The sequence below is a fragment of the Megascapheus bottae genome, chromosome 4 (assembly GCF_031878675.1).
Source record: "Megascapheus bottae isolate mThoBot1 chromosome 4, mThoBot2.hap1, whole genome shotgun sequence".
Classification (NCBI taxonomy): Eukaryota; Metazoa; Chordata; class Mammalia; order Rodentia; family Geomyidae; genus Megascapheus; species Megascapheus bottae.
The window spans coordinates 65,339,127-65,356,477 of NC_143512.1; the positions used below are offsets into that span (position 1 = coordinate 65,339,127).

A 17,351-nucleotide genomic window follows, 5' to 3' on the forward strand; every position below is an offset into this window, starting at 1 on the left:
TACTGATATAACTGCCAGTTACAGTTAGGGAAAAGTAGTAAATTGTATATATCAAAAATGTATATCCAGGGGCCGGGAGTTTGGCCCAGTGGTAGAGTGCTTGTCTAGCATGCACGAAGACCTGGGTTCGATTCCTCGGTACCATATACATAGCAAAAAGCCGGAAGTGGTGCTGAGGCTCAAGTGGTAGAGCTCTAGACTTAAGAAAAGTCCAAGGACAGTGCTCAGGCCCTGAGACCAAGCCCAGGACTGGCAAAATAAAAAATAAAAATAAAAGTATATCCAAAGCCTATGAGAGCTAAGGTCATAGTCAGTCTCTTCACACATATGAAAAGTATTCAGGAAAATGATTCTGTAATAACATTATGGCTTAGAAGTAAGCAAATCAACTAACTCAAAATTACACATAAACACAGAGGTGCAGCCAGAAAGTTATAGGAAATAAACCAATCTAGAGTTCTGCTTTGTTTGCTTAGGAGATGCCAAAAGATTTTTTTGTGCCTAGAGTGAAGATTGATCACTGTTTTACTTCTTAATTTCAAATTTTTGAAAATCTTCATATTTTCTTTGGGTTTTGCAACGATGCAAATAAATTCACATTGGTTACATCACTCGTCGCTTTCATCTGGGCTTTCTGAGTTTGATGAGCAATCTGAACTGGGTCCCGTATCACTAGTGGAAGATGGTGTTCTTGTGTTCCATAAATGGATAGCTTTCCTAGGGTCAAAATGATTAATGTCTGGAGAATTCAACTGAATGACGAGGATATCTGTCAGGCTCTCGGCCCGGATTTTCGCATGCATATGTGACTTGGTGCGTTTCATCTGACTAAACCCACGCTCTGCTTCGGCTGAACTTGCAGGAAGGGCCAACACTAAGTCAACCAGCATCAGGATATTTGGATACTTTTGTGAGTAAATGGAATTCACAAAATCCCAGGTCAGTTTTCGAATGTTCTGAAATCTAGGAGGGAGGAAGAAAAATGTTCAAGATTGAGTGTCTTAATATTTGCCGAATGTTTATAAATATAAACCAGTATTTTTTATTGCTTTTGTATTTACTTGGCATAAATTTCTAATTTCAACATGCTCCATTCAGTGTCCACTTCATCAATTTTTACACTGGCAGCTTCTAATACTGGCTCATAATGTGTAATAAGTATGGAGACCTCCTTCTCCCCGAACTCTGCAATAACACAGACATAGGAGTCACGCATATGCACGAATCTCACCCAATCAAAGAACAAGAACTTCAGAGTTAGTGCAAGTAGGTTACCTTGATTTATCTTTGTGGGCCACAACTTAAAACTTCCAATCGTGGTTGCTCTCACCACATCTAGGCTGGCATCTCTGAAACAGCCTCGAAGCCTCCTGATAAGATGTGTTAAAACCACGTTTCTCACGTCAGATATGTTTTCTTTTCCTCTGAGACAGTGTCTGTGAAAGTGTATGATTGAATCTACTCTACGTTCTTTTGGCCCTGGTCTGGGAGGAGGTGTGGGAGGAGGAAGAGCAAGGAGAAAAAAGGAGTGTGGGGGAGGGATATGTGGGGGGGGGGGAAGGGAGAGAGATTAGTTAAAGAATTACATAGAAAATGTATAACTCATTTATAACTGAGTGACAGGTGCCTAGACTATCCCCCAACCTCTCACCTTGATTGATAAATCTGCAGCATTTTCAGTGTTGACTCCAAAGTGGCAAATATGTCAGCAACTGAGGAATTTCTGTTCTGACTGACCCGGGACAGAATGGTAAGGACATTAATGACATCCACTAAGAAATGGGCAAACTTGATGGTGTCCCTTTGGAGAAGGATATCAAGCAGCTCTTTGATTTTCTGTTCTTTGGCGTCCCACCTGCCTTCATCTGCCTGAAACACAGATGAGTAATAACGTGTTTATCCTTCTCAAAACACCTTCTGAGAAATGCAAAAACATGAAAAAGTAGTTTGTGTTGTCCTGGGCTTGGGGGAAGTATGATGTGAAGGAAAGAATTACTTACTGACTGGAGTTGCTGGACAATTGCTGGATATCCCTTGAGAAAGTTCTGGAGGGCTCCCTGCAGTGTGTAAAGCCATCGTCGGCCTCCGATTTGAGAAGGCATCACGGGTCGAAGGCGAAGACCTTTGAAGGCTGTTATCAGAGCACTCTTATGAAGAGTAGAATTCTGATAGAAATGGTAAATGCTGTGAAGGAGTTCTTGGAGAGCATTGTAGAGAGGAATTTTCTGGAACACTGCCTTGTAAGATAGTTCAAGTTGATGTGCGAAGCAAGATACAGTCTGGACACAAGGTTGGATTTCTTTCAAAAGTAAGGCCACTTCCCTCCCTCCCTCTTTTTCAGGGGCATCATCACTTCCAAACCCAACTAATTTCTTTGCCCAATCTTGGCTGGACAGTGTAACTTGAAGATTTATCTCTAGAGTTTTCTCAATGGCAGCTTTTATTGCCAGTGGGCCCTTTTCCTTTACAATATGCACCCCAACAATTTGACAATGCACCTTCCCTGCATGTGCAAACTGCACGTATACAAGTCTGGCTTCCTCAATGAAACTGTCGATGAACCCATCACTGATGACTGAAAAAAATTTACTATTCTCTAGCTTTTGTCTTAGGTTTCTCCGTTCTACCTCAGCAATAAAGTAGGTAAAGGTCCTCGCTGACTTGTTAGTTCTGAAAACGAGGCCGATATCGACACCCTTCATATCATCCAACTTGCACAGCCAAATGAAATCTCTGAGGGGACGGCCAGTCTTGGCGAGGGCGTGGCAGGATCTGAACAAGTTCTCCACTCTGCCCAGGGTGATTTGGCTCATGGTCCTCACCATCAGGTCGGTGCTAGCTCTGCTCCCCGGGGAGCCACTTGTTGCTTCCATTAATGAAGCCTTGGCATGTGCCTCACTGCGGTGATGTGCATTGAGGAATTCCGCCCTAAAGTTGTCGCTTCCATAGCAAAAGCTCTCTTGACTTCCCCCCGACTTCACTCCATGCTTCCGACACAGGACGCAGAACATCAGATTTAATAACTCATCGTACACAAGCCAAGGGTATTTTTTAAGCCAAATTTTCAGGAATTGGTTGTTTCTGTTTGGAAGGTAGGAGTCAAGTTTTCGTGGCTGTTTCTGCTTTGGAGTGATTCGAATCATACCATCTGAAGGATCCCTGCCTTTAAAACAACTCCACATTGTTATTTTCACAACAACCGCAATGTCTACCCTCAGTTGTGTTCAATCTCTGGACTCCCCTTCCCACCAGCCTGTCCCAAGAACAGTCATTATTCCTGGAAAATGAAATCAAATGTCTAATAATTTCATATGTTTATTTTACATTTTCATTTATAAATATTTAAACATTATAAGCATTTTATTTGTTTTTTTAATGTTTATTAATGTAGCAAGTACCTTAGCTAGTTTATCATTCAGTTCTTAGCAACCATTTTATCCCCACTTGTTAGGGAAATACACCAATTATCATTAACACGATTTTGTGGCTGACAAATTAGCACTCAGAGAGTGTTGGCACTGATCATGAGGAAAGCGGGTGGGATTCCCACACGTCTATGTGCGTCAATGTTGTGGAAGGTGAGCTACGCTCACTCATTTCTCTTGTGAAAGAGAAGTACCACTTTGGATAATGATTTTTTTTCTCTTAGGATGAGAAGGAAAGAATACTGATCTGTGCATAATCTTGGACTTTTCCTTCTCTGCCCTGTGATCTGAATCTGATCTTGAGAAATGAGCTCACCATTAAGAGAAGCACAGGACATATGTAAGGGGCATTCTACTCCCCCTTTGCTGGGACTCCTAGGTATTACCACACAGGAAGATAGTCCTATTAATAATATTTCTGTCTCTGCAACATTCACTTTTCAAGTAGGCTTTCTGGACTTTTGGATTTACAAACATGTCAGATAAATTTAAGTAATTTGTGGATCAAAACATGTTTAAAAATTATAGCAGGATAGTTGTAAAATCATAAAAAATTCATGGAACTTTCTAATTACCTCTTTAAGATGACAACCCAAGTGTCTGTGCTCCTTCCTGCCTCCCAGTCACTCAAGTCTTTGTTGGAAAACAAGATGCCTGATGCTCTCTCAGACATAATTTCTACCCTTTCAGAACCATTCTGCTTCCGTCAGCTTTAAATGCCTTTGCAGGCCTCTCAAGGTGCCTCACAGTTTCTATGTTCTGATTCCTCTTTTTCCTGCAATCCCTTTCTTTGGCTTGCTTTCTTGGAAGCATCAGTCTGAAAAGCCTTCTGTGCTCTGAACCCGTGCAGCCCCACAGATGTGGTGAGGACCAATTCTTCCCTGGAACTCTAGTAAGATCCTAGAGGCTGAACGATCCAGGTTAACTACTGCAGCCTAGCATTCTGACTGTGCATGCTATCACTGCACCCAGTCAGTACATCCAGGAGAAACCAAGAGGGATTTCAAAGGAGAGTTCTTTACCAAGATGTCACCGACCAAATATTTTGTCTTCTGAAAGAGTGAGAGTGGAGGATTTGCTAGTGCTCTTTCCACTCAATAGATGCCAAAATAGAGACGAACTAAGCCTCTATAGGTATTACACAGAGTACCAATGAACTAACAAGGAAAAGAAGTTCTCATTTTAAATGGGGGCAAGGGAACACTGTTAAAATGTTCCAGTTTCAATAGACCACAATTTGCTTCTCCTGGAGCAAGGCTGTCTTTCCAATGTACTTGCCATTTGATAGTTGGAGACAAGATGTTCCTAGCAGATTTTACTGCAGCATACAAGATGAGTGTTTTTGTTTTGGATGCTCACAGTCCCCAGAGCTCCACACTACTATCCTCCTCTCTCTCTCTCTCCCTCTCTCCCTCCCTCTCTCCCTCCCTCTCTCCCTCCCTCTCTCTCCCTCCCTCTCCCTCCCTCCCCCTCCCTCCCTCCCTCCCTCCCTCTCCCTCCCTCCCCCTCCCTCCCTCCCTCCCTCCCTCCCTCTCTCTCTCTCTCTCTCTCTCTCTCTCTCTCTCTCTCTCTCTCTCTCTCTCTCTCTCTCTCTCTCTCTCTCTCTCTGGTAGATCCTTCTAGAATAGTGCTAGGTACCTACCAGGTCAGAACATTTGAGATAGCAGTAAAAGTCTTAATATTGTGTAATTCAAATATTAGGCACTAATAGGACATTAGCAAAATTATATCATATGACAGTAGCTTATATAGCATGAGGTTTTCTTTGTTGTTGTTTTCCAAGATTTGCTACAAAATAATCAATTTTTCAGTGGATTTTTAGGTATTTCTCACACAGCTTCCTTTTTATTCCCAATGCATAAGAAACATTAAAAACTGAAATACTTTATAAAATTCCCTTCAGAGGACTGACTTACTTAATATCAAGGATTTATGGGACTGAGCTACAACTTAAGAAAGATTAATGTTACTAGATTTTTTTTGTTTTACACCCTTTCTAAGGACTTTAAATATACAATTTCCTTAAATCATTATAGTGATTATGTAAGTATTATTACCATCATTTTGCAGAGGAAGAAGTGAGATATTCAATAAGTTGCTCTGAGTCTCATGACAATCATGTAACAATTGGTAGATTTAAGAAAGAGTGATATAAATTAATATTATATAATAATATATTTCTGTGATCAATATTGTTATTGGAAGAATTATTTTTCCTATCTGTATGTGTTATTATCCATGCCAAATAAAGCATTTCAGAAAAGAAAAAAAAAGAAAGAGTGATATGACTCAAGACATCCCATTAGGATGACATGCTAAGAATTACTACACAGAAAATGCTAGCACAGGGCCTGACACATGGTGGTCTTGTCAAAATTGGCTATTGTTTTGGGAGAGTGCCCATGGGATGATTCCTAGATGGTCAATGGAAAGAATGATTCTCAGACCTATTGTCTGTCCATTATAATTCCAGTGTATGGACAGATCTTTGCCCAGTGGCAGCAAAAATGCAAGCATGATCACTGGACGAATCGCATTTTACATGAATCAGTCATTCACAACAACTAACAGTATTTTATGTATAATCAGTACTTTTACCAAAGAAGATTCAGAATCATCAACAAGGAAGATTTAATAAGGAAAGGAATTGTAAACTTCAACATTACAATAAGTGATTCGATTTTGCATTATTTTTAATAAGGGATTTTATGAAGACTTCTTTTTTTATTATTTTCAAATAGTTGTACAAGGGCATTCCATTTTCTTTTCTTTTCTTTTTTGTTTTTTTTTGGTCTGTTGTGTGGTTTGAACTCTGGTCCTGGGTGCTGTCCCTGAGCTCTCCAGCTGAAGGCTATCGTTCTACCACTTGAGACACAGTGCCACTTCTGTTTTGTTTTCATGCTTACTTGGAGGCAAGAGCCTCACAGACTTTTGTACTCAGGCTTACTTTGAACCATGATCTCAGCCTCCTGAGTAGCTAGGATTATAGGCATGAGCCACTGGCACCTAGTTGGCATTCCATTTTAACTGAAAACATACCTCAAATTGGTTAACCAATAATAGGCAGATAGCTCCTTAAGCACTAGCTCTGTTATATCCTGATGCTCATCACTAATGAGATTGCAATCAGAGGTTACCATTTCTTTAAACATATTTTATTTAATTTTTTAAATTTAATTTTTTGTCAAGGTGATGTCTAGAGGAGTAACTATGTTCTGTAAGAAATGGATTCACTACTATATGTATGTAACTGTAACTCTCTGTACATCAATGTATTTTATACAGTATAATTAAACGTGCAATTTTTTCCTGATCAACAACATTCACTGCTTCACATTATGAGTCCCTGAGAAAGTGCATATTCTATCCTAGATCAATCCCAGATTGTTTATACTTTTTTTATTTGCCTATGCAAATTATACTCTAAGTGTCTTACGAAAAAATTGTTCTCTTTTGGGGCAAGGAGATTGGCCAAGTGGTAGAGTGCTTGCCTGGCATGCACGAAGACCTAGGTTCGATTCCTCAGTACCACATGCATAGAAAAAAGCCAGAAGTGGTGCTGTGGCTCAGGTGGTAGAGCTCTAGCCTTGAGAAAACCCAAGCACAGTGCTCTGGCCCTGAACCCAAGCCCAGGACTGGCAAAAAAAAAAAGTTCTTTTTTTGCTTTGGTTTAAGGGGGTGGAAAATACTTGTTTCCTTCCCTATCACCTTTCTTCTTTCTTCTTTCTACTATGGTCTGTAAATATTTCTAGTCTGTTTGAAAATAGATAAATGATATATACTGACATCTTTTTTTTATTCAAAAGGTGTCAAGTTTGACGGAAATTTGTTAATTTTAGACTTTTAGTTCAACTGCAAGCTATGGATTTGAGTTTGAGTCCAAGAATGTATTATGCATGGCTCGATCTATGCTAGGCAGCCTTCTAAGAAGGATTATGAGTGACTGATAATTTTCAGCATCCACTTTGACCTACTCAAATGCTCCCAAATGCTTTTAATTTTGTGTCCTAGTTGATTTCCTTCCAGTCATCACAATATAGTACTAAATCAAATCACATTTTGCATTTAGAATTTTTTTACACATATCTTATTTGACATGTAAATACCAGTATGGAAAAAAATGAAGGGTATAGGAAATTTCCTGAAAGAAATACATTGTAAGAAGGCATTGTGAGAGCTCACATGAATAACAGCTTCAGTCTGGCAGGGAGCTGATGAGATTTCATGGGCTGCTTTTGAAATGCAAGATTTTGTTACTGTCGATGGTCATATTTCCTTCTTGCCCAAATATTGCTAACTAGAGTCAGAGTTTATCCATTGCTGTACTATGTGCTTTCATATCTTGGAGATGTAAAGCCTGCTCAAGCCAATTCAATAAGCTGATTGTCAGTGCTTGGCTCATGCAGAAACACAGATGGGCTTTTTGCCATCTTTGGGCTCCTATAGACTCAGGTAAACAATGTTTTTCTGAACCAATGGTAATTGGTATAGACTTCTGGAAATACTGGTAATTTCTTAAAAATGAAATCATGTTAATACTGAAGTTATGAAAAATATGGCTTATCAATAAGTAGAATGTATTGGGACATAAGATGAACTTGTCTGTGAGCTGCATTGTAGTTTAATGTATATGTATGTGAATTTTCAACAAGTAGAACTCTGGATGGTATGTAACTATAGATAAATTGCTCAAATACTTCAGTACTCATTCCTAAAGAGTAGAGATGATAATGCTACATGATTGATCTAAATTGGTGTAATTCGTTGAGGAATTCCAATTTTTAGAAAACATTTCAGGTTTACTATACAAGAACCACAAAGCCATGATGATAGAATAATGAAGGAGTTGAATTTTTTGTGCATGAAACAGCATGCACATACATGAATACACAGCGCATAAAACAATATGTACCTGCACACACATACCCAAATTAACTCATAAGGAAAAATTTTGTAACTACATTATTTTGGTCTATGATGCATGGAGGGAAAAGAATATGCATTTTGTCTTAATGTACACATCTGTGCATATAATGGATGCACATATTATATATAATATATGATATACAGTATGTACATATATATACATACACATATGTACATATGTGTATGTATATATTCTTTCCAGAAATGGAGGAAGAGGACAGTAGGGAAGAATTATCAGGAGTGAGGACTGACACATTCCTCAAGTGTGAGTCACTCTGGTGCTTCTGCTGACTGTTTAATTGATCTTTACCTTTAATTGACAGGGACAGTTTGAGGGCTTTGCATTTCCTTATTCTCCCATAGAGTTTGTGTTACTTGTGGCCAAGTGAGGCCTATCCTGGTTACTCATAAACTTTCCAGGGGTTTTCCAATGACAATCATTTTCCTACCTTTAGGTGACAAATCAAAGAACTGGTCTCGAAGATTGTCAAGCTGCTCAATGGTCAAGGTGCCATTTTCTTCCTTTTCTACAGGTGGTGGACGTGTTGGTGGTGGAGGGTCAGGGAAGACTTTGATATCGCCATTAATGAAGAAGACTTCTTGGCTTAAATAAAGCTCATTCTGAATTTTTGTGGATGTTTCAATGTAATAGCGAGCGACTTCAGTTAATTTTTCTACACTGAAAGTCAAATGAATAAAGTTATCTCTGTTAAAAGTGCTGTTAGATTAATGATGTTTGCTTATAAAACATACACAGGACATGAACACTATACATAGCTAAGTTACACAATTCAATCTGTATATTTAGCAATGTAAATTTCTCTTCAGATCTATTTGGCATAAAGTCAGTGTTAAATGCTAATTAAAAACATATCATATGCTTATTACATAGCTAATAGTTTCACATTATTATAAAATTGAACAAAAAGACTCTATTTGATATGAGTACTATTAGTAGTGGAACACTTTTTATTATCTAAATGAGATTTTATGAAAATTTAGATTTCATTCTCAATTTGACTGTTAGACCAATACAGTAAAATCTGGAACTGGGGCTCATTTTAATTATAGGTAGACGTCTCAAGGACCTGCCTGCCTTAGCTCTCCTCGAACTTCATCTCTCAGATAAAAGCCTCTAGAGTAGCTGGATTTCAGGCATGAACTGTCAGTACCTTGCAGAAAAATCACTTTTCTGTAACTTTATGTTGATGATGTTACTTAAGACACATTTAGTAGCAGTCTCTCCATTCAAATGGGCATTTCTCTGTTCATGAAGGATATCAATTCCTGTCTATGTAATGTACCTATCAGCATCAACTGTTAGAGACCACTACAGTGCCAGGAAAAGAGCATTAGGTCCTGGTTCTCATCTAATGTGTGTTCAGTCACCTAGTTTCTCTGAATTCCTTGCTTCTTTCAGTAAAGCCAATGATGTAGTGAAACCACATAGGTAAAGGAATTCAAAAGTGCTGAGATTTGTGATCTGACTAAAGATCATTTGAGAGATCCTAGAGGCCTATACCTGAATAAAAATTATACTACTATACTGAAATATGGATGGTGCTTATATTTTATAATGAAAGATAAGTGTGCACCACCTGGTGGGTAGGAAAAAATGCCAGGAAAATAGATTGGGAGCTCAAAGGGAGACTTTTCTTTCTCTCTCTCTCTGTGTCTGTGTCTTTCTACTTTCTGTCTCTGTATATTTTCTGTCTCTGTTAGCTCTCTCCATTATAACACTATAACATTGGTAGATTTTAACTTCATCATTTCTTTCAGCCACAACATAATTCAGGAGACAGAGATATAGACAAAAGAAATACAGGGGGGCCGGGAGTTTGGCCTAGTGGTAGAGTGCTTGCCTAGCATGCACAAAGACCCAGGTTCAATTCCTCGGTACCACATACATTGAAAAACGCTGGAAGTGGTGCTGAGGCTCAAGTGGTAGAGTGCTAAGCCTTGAGAAAGTCCAAGGACAGTGCTCAGGCCCTGAGCCCAAGCCCAGGACTGGCAAAAAAAAAAAAAAAAAAGAAATACAGGTATATCGTCTAAAAACATTTACATTTAATAACCACGTGGACAGAAACTATGAATCCTTCAAATGAAGATAAAACAGTTTCATTTGTGAGTAGCTAGCATAGAACAGTACTGATAATTACTGCTCTGAGGCTGATGGTAAGGGATTTAGGCTGGTTAGTAACATGATGACATTAAGTATTACTACTGCAATGTGTTAGAATCTTCATCACTCTTTTTTTTGGAAACAATGAAAAAACTAGGCTGAAGATTTTGTAGTATAACTTTCATTATGAGACACGATCTGGGGAAAAAACCCATAAAAACTGTTTTGTATTTTTTAAGATGGTAATTACTGCTTCTGAGAATACTTGCTATTTGAATCCTATTTATATGTAATTGCTAAATGTTCAGTAAATGTTTATTGCAAACCGTAGTGCGTTATAGAATAGAGCTTAAGAAGAAATCTTTGAAATATACTGACTGGGCTGTAGCCTTTTAGAGAAGAAGCTGGTAAGGTCCAAAATAACCAACAATGCTACTAATTTGTGGACCCTAGAAAAAAAGCCTGACCTCCTGGACAATCAAGCATCCAGATTCTCTCCTCTTGAGCTTGCTCATCATGCCTTTACAAGGGAGAGGCATGAAGATGAAATTCTTTTTTTTTTGCCAGTCTTGGGCTTGAGCTCAGGGCCTGAGCACTGTTCTTGGACTTTCTCAAGACTAGAGCTCTACCACTTGAGCCTCAGCACCACTTCCGGCTTTTTTCTATGTATGTGGTATCGAGGAATCGAACCTGGGTCTTCATGCATGCTAGGCAAGCACTTTAACCACTAGGCCAAACTCCCAGCCCATGAAGATGAAATTCTGACCCTTAATAGTAAGCAGAATCTGGAAATTCCTTCACTTTCAACAGAAAAGGAGAATGGAATCTTAAGCTTAACAAGGAATCAGTCCAATGAGTAAAACATTTCAGTGATTAACTTCTTTATCTCACACTAATCAACTCCAACAAGGTTTATATTAGAAAGACGAGAAGCATTTTATATTTGAAAAAAATATAGAATATTATATCCTACCTTGTGAACAAAGGCTCCCATTGAGTTTTGTTTTGTTTTGTATTGTTTTGCCAGTCCTGGGCTTGAGCTCAGAGCCTGAGCACTGTACTTAGGCTTTCTCAAAGTTAGAGCTTTACCACTTGAGGCACAGAACCTCTTCTGGCTTTTTTCTATGTATGTGGTACCGAGGAATCGAACCTGGGTCTTCTGCATGCTAGACAAGCACTCTACCACTAGGCCAAACTCCCATTGAGCTTTATGAAAACTAAACTCAAATAAAATACAAAACTGGATTCTACAGTGGACATACATTTATTTATTTATTTATTTATTTATTTATTTATTTATTTATTTATTTATTTATTGTGCTGGTCCTGAGGCTTGAACTCAGGCCATGGGTGGTATCTCTGAGCTTCTTTTGCTCAAGGCTAGTACTCTATAACTTGAGCCACAGCTCCACTTCTGGGGTTTTGGTGGTTTAATTGAGATAGAATCTCACAGACATTCCTGTGTAGGACTGTTTTGAACCACAATTTTTAAATCTCAGCCTCCTGACTAGCTAAGAACATAGACATGAGCTACTGGTGCCCAGCTACTTTTTCATACATGAATTGCTATGTGAAAAGAGGCAACACAAATGCAATAGTAAAGCTGGCCTCTGCCTTTTTAAGAGTGATTTCCTAACGGCCAAAATTTGCATTTATAAAGGTAATTTAAAATTGCGAACACTTAAAAAATCCATTATCACCTTTGGCACTGAGGATTAACAGTGTATTTTTAAAATGTACTACTTTACCTGGCCATTTCATTCAAGTACCTCTCCCCAAGCCATTTTTCCATGAATTTATAGACATCCACCACCTTTGTAACTAAATCTTCAAGGACAGTTAATGCTTTTGTCTTTATCATTTCTAGTCGAAACTGTGTGGCTATCTCTATATTAAAAGAGAAATAGGCCATTAGTGAAATAAGCTAGACTCAGAAAGATTGCATGTTTAGCTCAAATCTGATATCTATTTTTTTAAAGATATGCTAGTAGAAAGGAGACTATTTGAAAAGAGGAAAATATAACCAAAGTATATTATCTAAAATTCATTTTTATACTTATTATTTGGTTTTTGAAACTCCAGCTGCACAGTTAATATATATCAGTGTAGGCAAGGTCACATGCATCTTATTGAGAAGCCAAATGCAATTTGTAAGAGTCATTTGAGAAATCAATCCAGAACTACACTTGAGTTTTATATCTGTTATACTTTCTAACAGTATGCTTTTTAATAAATAAAATGACAAAAACATCTCCGAGTTTCAAAATTAGGGGCACAGAATCTTTTGCTTACTCTCTCCATCCTTTAAAGTTTTAGGGGCAGCAATGTTATCGTGTTTCTCAACACTGAAAATGAGGGTAAAATTTATTTGTCTCTGAGTTTACTTTTACTCCTAGTTAATTGCAGGAACTAGGGGACTTCATTGGGGACTTTATCTCCTCAAATCTTTCTGTTCTTTATTATTTCTCTTTCCATTGTCACCGGCCAGGTCTGAATACTAATTTTCTCTTACTTTTGGAATAGCTACAACCTTGCTTCTACTGACGTATTCCCCATTTCTCAACTTCAAATCCACACACCATTCTCTAGAGGAATCTGAGGAATCTGTGTCTCTTAATCACAATTTCTTTATTAGCTTAGTGGCCAACATCTGCCCCTATTAAATCATCCATGGTTTGGCTTCCCTTTCTATAATATGCCCCACCTATCTGAACTACTCATCACAGACCTCTAAATATGTTCCTTAAGCCTCTCTGCCCTGGCAAATGACTCCTCTGAATTTCTACCCCAAATTGTCTCCTGGAAAGACTCCATATTCTTCCATTTTTCCAGTATAACTCACATATCAGTTCCTTTTCTAATTTATTTTTCATTTTGCTGATATTGGGATTTGAACTCAGGGCTCTTGGGTTACTAGGTTTGTCTGATTAGCTGTATCTTTACTGCTTGAGCCATGCCTCCAGCCTAGCATTTTGCTGTTTATTTTGAATATGGATTTTGCCATCTTTTCTGCTTTGGCTGGCTTCCAGCTTCTATCTTCCATATCTCCTGAGTATACAGAGTGTAGGTGTGAGCCACCAATTGACCAGCATCCTGTATCTTTCTTTACTATCACTTGTATCTAATGTACCATATGGCTATTTCCAATATAAAGTATACAGTAAGTGACTGTTTGCATTTCTCTTCTTCTAGATGGGTTTCTACTCTAGGTTAAGTCCCCTTGTGGTTGCTTGGGGCATCTGCAAAAAAAGTGCAAATATAAAACAAACAAAATTAAAGCCCAAATAACTTTTTTTTTTCATGTGAATGAATTTCACTACAATAGGTTTCATGAACTGGCTGAACTACAAAAAGTCAACTGAAACCACTGGAAACAGATGTGAGGACAGGCATGAGGGAAGAAGCAGCTGTCCTTCATTTGCCTCAGGCCTGGGGCTTCTGAGTTTTACTGGTTATAGGAGCAGGTCATAGTAGGATACAGATGAGGGAGAGGGGAAGGAGAAAAGATAAAAAGAGAGAAATAGAACTAGAAAGAATCGTTAATAAAAGTTCATGCTCCCTGAGTAAAATGTCCCAACTGACCCAAAGCTGCAATTTATAAGCTTTTGTCATTTGGGATATTATCCTGGTGTTATCTCATCGATTGTTTCTACTCAGTGTTCTGCTATTTTAAATTAAATCCTGAATTGCCTTGTAAGACAACAAGAATGCTCATAGCTGTCTAAAGAAAATAAGAGCTACAAGGGAGGATCTTCCTCAGTCTGCTCTAGGCCTGTTAGCCTTTGGAGACTTTTTTTTTGCCAGTCCTGGGCTTGAGCTCAGGGCCTGAGCACTGTCCTTGGACTTTCTTAAGACTAGAGCTCTACCACTTGAGCCTCAGCACCACTTCCAGCCTTTTCTATATATGTGGCACTGAGGAATCGAACCCAGGTCTTCGTGCATGCTAGGCAAGCACTTTAACCATTAGGCCAAACTCCCGGCCCTGCTAGCCTTTGGGCAGGACTCTTCTAACTCCTTCCCAGTTCTATGGGTCTGAGGTTCCATGGGAAAATAAGACACCATATGTGAGGCGAGGATGAGCTGGTCATGGGATATTTGGCTTTGGGCCTATTTGGCACTGAACAGCACTAACAGCCTTGGTTCCCACTGTTACCTTCAAATTGCAGGGCAGCAAGATGCTCTTCCTTTATTTTCACCTTCAACTCATTTCTTTTTTGAGTTTCGATGTTTACTTCAAGGGTTGCTGATACTACAGGGGAGGAGTCTGAGGCAAGCTCTGATTTACCTGAAAAGACAATGATGTGTGCCCAGTCAATTAGCAATAAGAGAGAGAGAGAGAGAGAGAGAGAGAGAGAGAGAGAGAGAGAGAGAGAGAGAGAGAGAGAGAGAGAGAGAGGAGGGGGGGCGCACGTGCCTGGGGTAACGAAATGAGTACTAATGAAAAATTCTGTCATGAACTTCTAGTGACTTAGGATGGAGAAAACTAGGGCTTGCCTGTATGAGTGCCTTCCTGCGAATTCTCCATATGCAAGCTGTGCTGGTTTCATATAAAGACACATTGCTATAGCATTGTAGGAAGGCAAGATGTGTGTGGCCAGTAATATCTTCCAATGTCACTTGAAATTGTTTTCAGAAGGAGTGAAGTGAGGGGAGCGATAGAGAAGATGTATGCATGTATGAAAACACCTCAATGAAACTATCATATGCTAATAAAAATGTAAAATGATTAGTTAGAAATGATTGGCCAATGTCTGTCTCTGCTGTTAAGACTATTTATAGTAGGGCAGGGCTTTGTTTTTGTAACTCACAGTTGTGTTCTTGGCACCTGTCATAGGTTTCAGGTCATAAACATGATCCATTAGGGGTCTGACTTTGTACATGTGCTTCCATTTCCTTTATTGCTTTATATGAACTTAGAACTGTGTAGGTGAAGACATCATAGAGAGACACTATTTGTGGTAGATTTCTCTAAGGTTAAGTAATATTCCTTCCCAACCTAAGCCCCTTAAGTGGCTCAGAGGACAATTCTACTGGCTGAAGATTCGTTTGCTATCAAGAAGGGATTGAAGAGCCGAGGAGTCTGAGCCCTAAAACTATGAATACCTTTTCCTTTCTTTTCTTCCTTTTTCTTCTTTGGTGTTTCCTTTTCCTTTTTGCCTTTTTTACTTGCATCTGTCTGAGGAGACTTTTCTTTTGACTCTGATGGTTGATTTAAGCTTTCTTCTTCCATGAGCCTCTGATGAATTTCAGCAGCTACCTAATTGGGTCAAAACAATCTGCATGTTTAGGGAAAAATGATAGCCATTTGGATTTACTGATCACCAGCTTCCCTTTGTAACCTTTTTCCATAAACCCCATGCCCTTATATTCAATTATTCCAAAGCACATGTCCCCATATTTTAGCAGCTCTGTCACTGCTCCCAAGACTCTGTCCCCCACGTTGGTATCTGAATGGAGGCTCTCAATTTCTCAGAATCCTGACTGACGAATATTGTTAGGTGTCCTCATTGCTACCCTTAGTAGATTGTGAAAACTCCACTGATATGCAAACTTGCTTTCAAAAAAAATCTGACTACAAGTTTAATAACACTCGCTATTATTTCCTAAAACAGTGGGGTTTTTTTGACCCATATGGAGATTTCGTTATATTTTCTCCTGATAGAATTTCCTCTATGAAAATTCACTATTATAATATGTATCTTTATGTGTTGTCTGTGCTTTGTACACCAAATGAGATTAATTTTTCATGTCCCAGGTCAATTAGGAAAACCTGAGTACTGGGCTTCCATTTTAAGACTAGACAGAAGGCTTAGTGCCGGTAAAGATGATCTGTTCCTTAAAGTTAATCTCATAAATCCTGGCTTCCTCTATTCAGTTGACTTCCAGCTTCTTTCTTTCCCTCTATTCAATCTCAAAAGTGTCCTTATATATTTATATCCCATGCAACCCATGGTAAGAAGAGCCACACCATTCTAGGATTTCTTCAACTCTCCTCTAACATTGACTCTGCCCTCTAGAAAATCTTATGTTCGTTCCACAGAGGTGAGCCAGACTAAGTCTAAAATTCTGGGCATAAATATTGCATGATTTCACTTACATGAATCATCCAATAAAGCTGAACTAATAGACACAAAATGGGAGGTTGATTCCCAGAGGCAGTGGGTTGGATAGCGTGGGTTGGCTAGAGGAGATGTGGAGATGAGAAGTGCTGTGTTCAGTTAGATGGAAGGAAAAAGTCCTGGTGTTTTATCACATAGCATGATGACCATAGTGATTCCTTACAGGTTTCAAATTTTCCAAAAGGGTTGATTTTAAATAATTTTGCTTCAAAAGAACTAAGGAAATGGAAAAACCTCCCATGCTCCTGGATTGGAAGAATCAACATTGTGAAAATGACAATCTTGCCAAGGGCTATCTACAAATTCAATACAATACCCATCAATATCCCAATGGAATTCTTTAAAGAAATAGAAGAGGCAATCCAAAATTTCATATGGAATAATAAAAGACCCCGTATAGCAAAAACACTTCTTAGCAGAAAGAACAGCGCTGGAGGAATTTCAATTCCAAACTTTAGACTCTATTACAGGGCTATAATTATCAAAACAACTTGGTACTGGCACAAGAACAGGCCTGAAGACCAATGGAATAGAACTGAGGACCAAGATATTAAACCACAGACCTATGGCCACCTAATCTTTGACAAGGGAGCCAAAAAAATAGAATGGAAGAAAGACAGCCTCTTCAACAAGTGGTGCTGGCAGAACTGGTTAAGCACCTGCAGAAAACTAAGGTTGGATCCTTCTTTGTCACCCTGCGCTAGAATTAACTCCAAATGGATCAAAGACCTGGAGGTAAAAGCTGACACACTGAAAACT

The 17,351-nt window shown here is 38.8% G+C and overlaps 2 protein-coding genes across 2 annotated transcripts in view; both read right to left on the reverse strand.

Annotated features, from left to right (window-relative positions):
• Positions 1-17,351, reverse strand: part of Spef2 (sperm flagellar and cilia associated 2) — a 148,734-nt gene that overhangs the window by 26,125 nt on the left and 105,258 nt on the right. Inside the window, exons 26-29 of the mRNA XM_090332052.1 lie at positions 15,577-15,730; positions 14,627-14,758; positions 12,222-12,360; positions 8,801-9,030 (exon numbers count right to left, since the gene is read on the reverse strand). Of these exons, the coding sequence (XP_090188178.1) occupies positions 8,801-9,030; positions 12,222-12,360; positions 14,627-14,758; positions 15,577-15,730 (655 nt within the window). The remainder of the gene's footprint in view (positions 1-8,800; positions 9,031-12,221; positions 12,361-14,626; positions 14,759-15,576; positions 15,731-17,351) is intronic.
• Positions 201-3,182, reverse strand: LOC150064585 (zinc finger protein 862-like). Its single transcript, XM_090331958.1, has 5 exons — positions 2,001-3,182; positions 1,652-1,869; positions 1,276-1,484; positions 1,062-1,185; positions 201-963 (listed from the first exon to the last, which is right to left on the reverse strand). Exons 1-5 carry the CDS (start codon positions 3,180-3,182, stop codon positions 609-611), a joined length of 2,088 nt encoding a protein of 695 aa, XP_090188084.1. The 3' UTR covers positions 201-608.

Coding starts and splice junctions, on each gene's coding strand:
- LOC150064585 (XM_090331958.1), bottom strand. CDS start 3,182: ATGTGGAGTTGTTTTAAAGGCAGGGATCCTTCAGATGGTATGATTCGA. Junction 1,870..2,000: donor TTGTCCAGCAACTCCAGTCA/GTAAGTAATTCT, acceptor TCTGTGTTTCAG/GCAGATGAAGGCAGGTGGGA. Junction 1,485..1,651: donor CTGCAGATTTATCAATCAAG/GTGAGAGGTTGG, acceptor ACCTCCTCCCAG/ACCAGGGCCAAAAGAACGTA.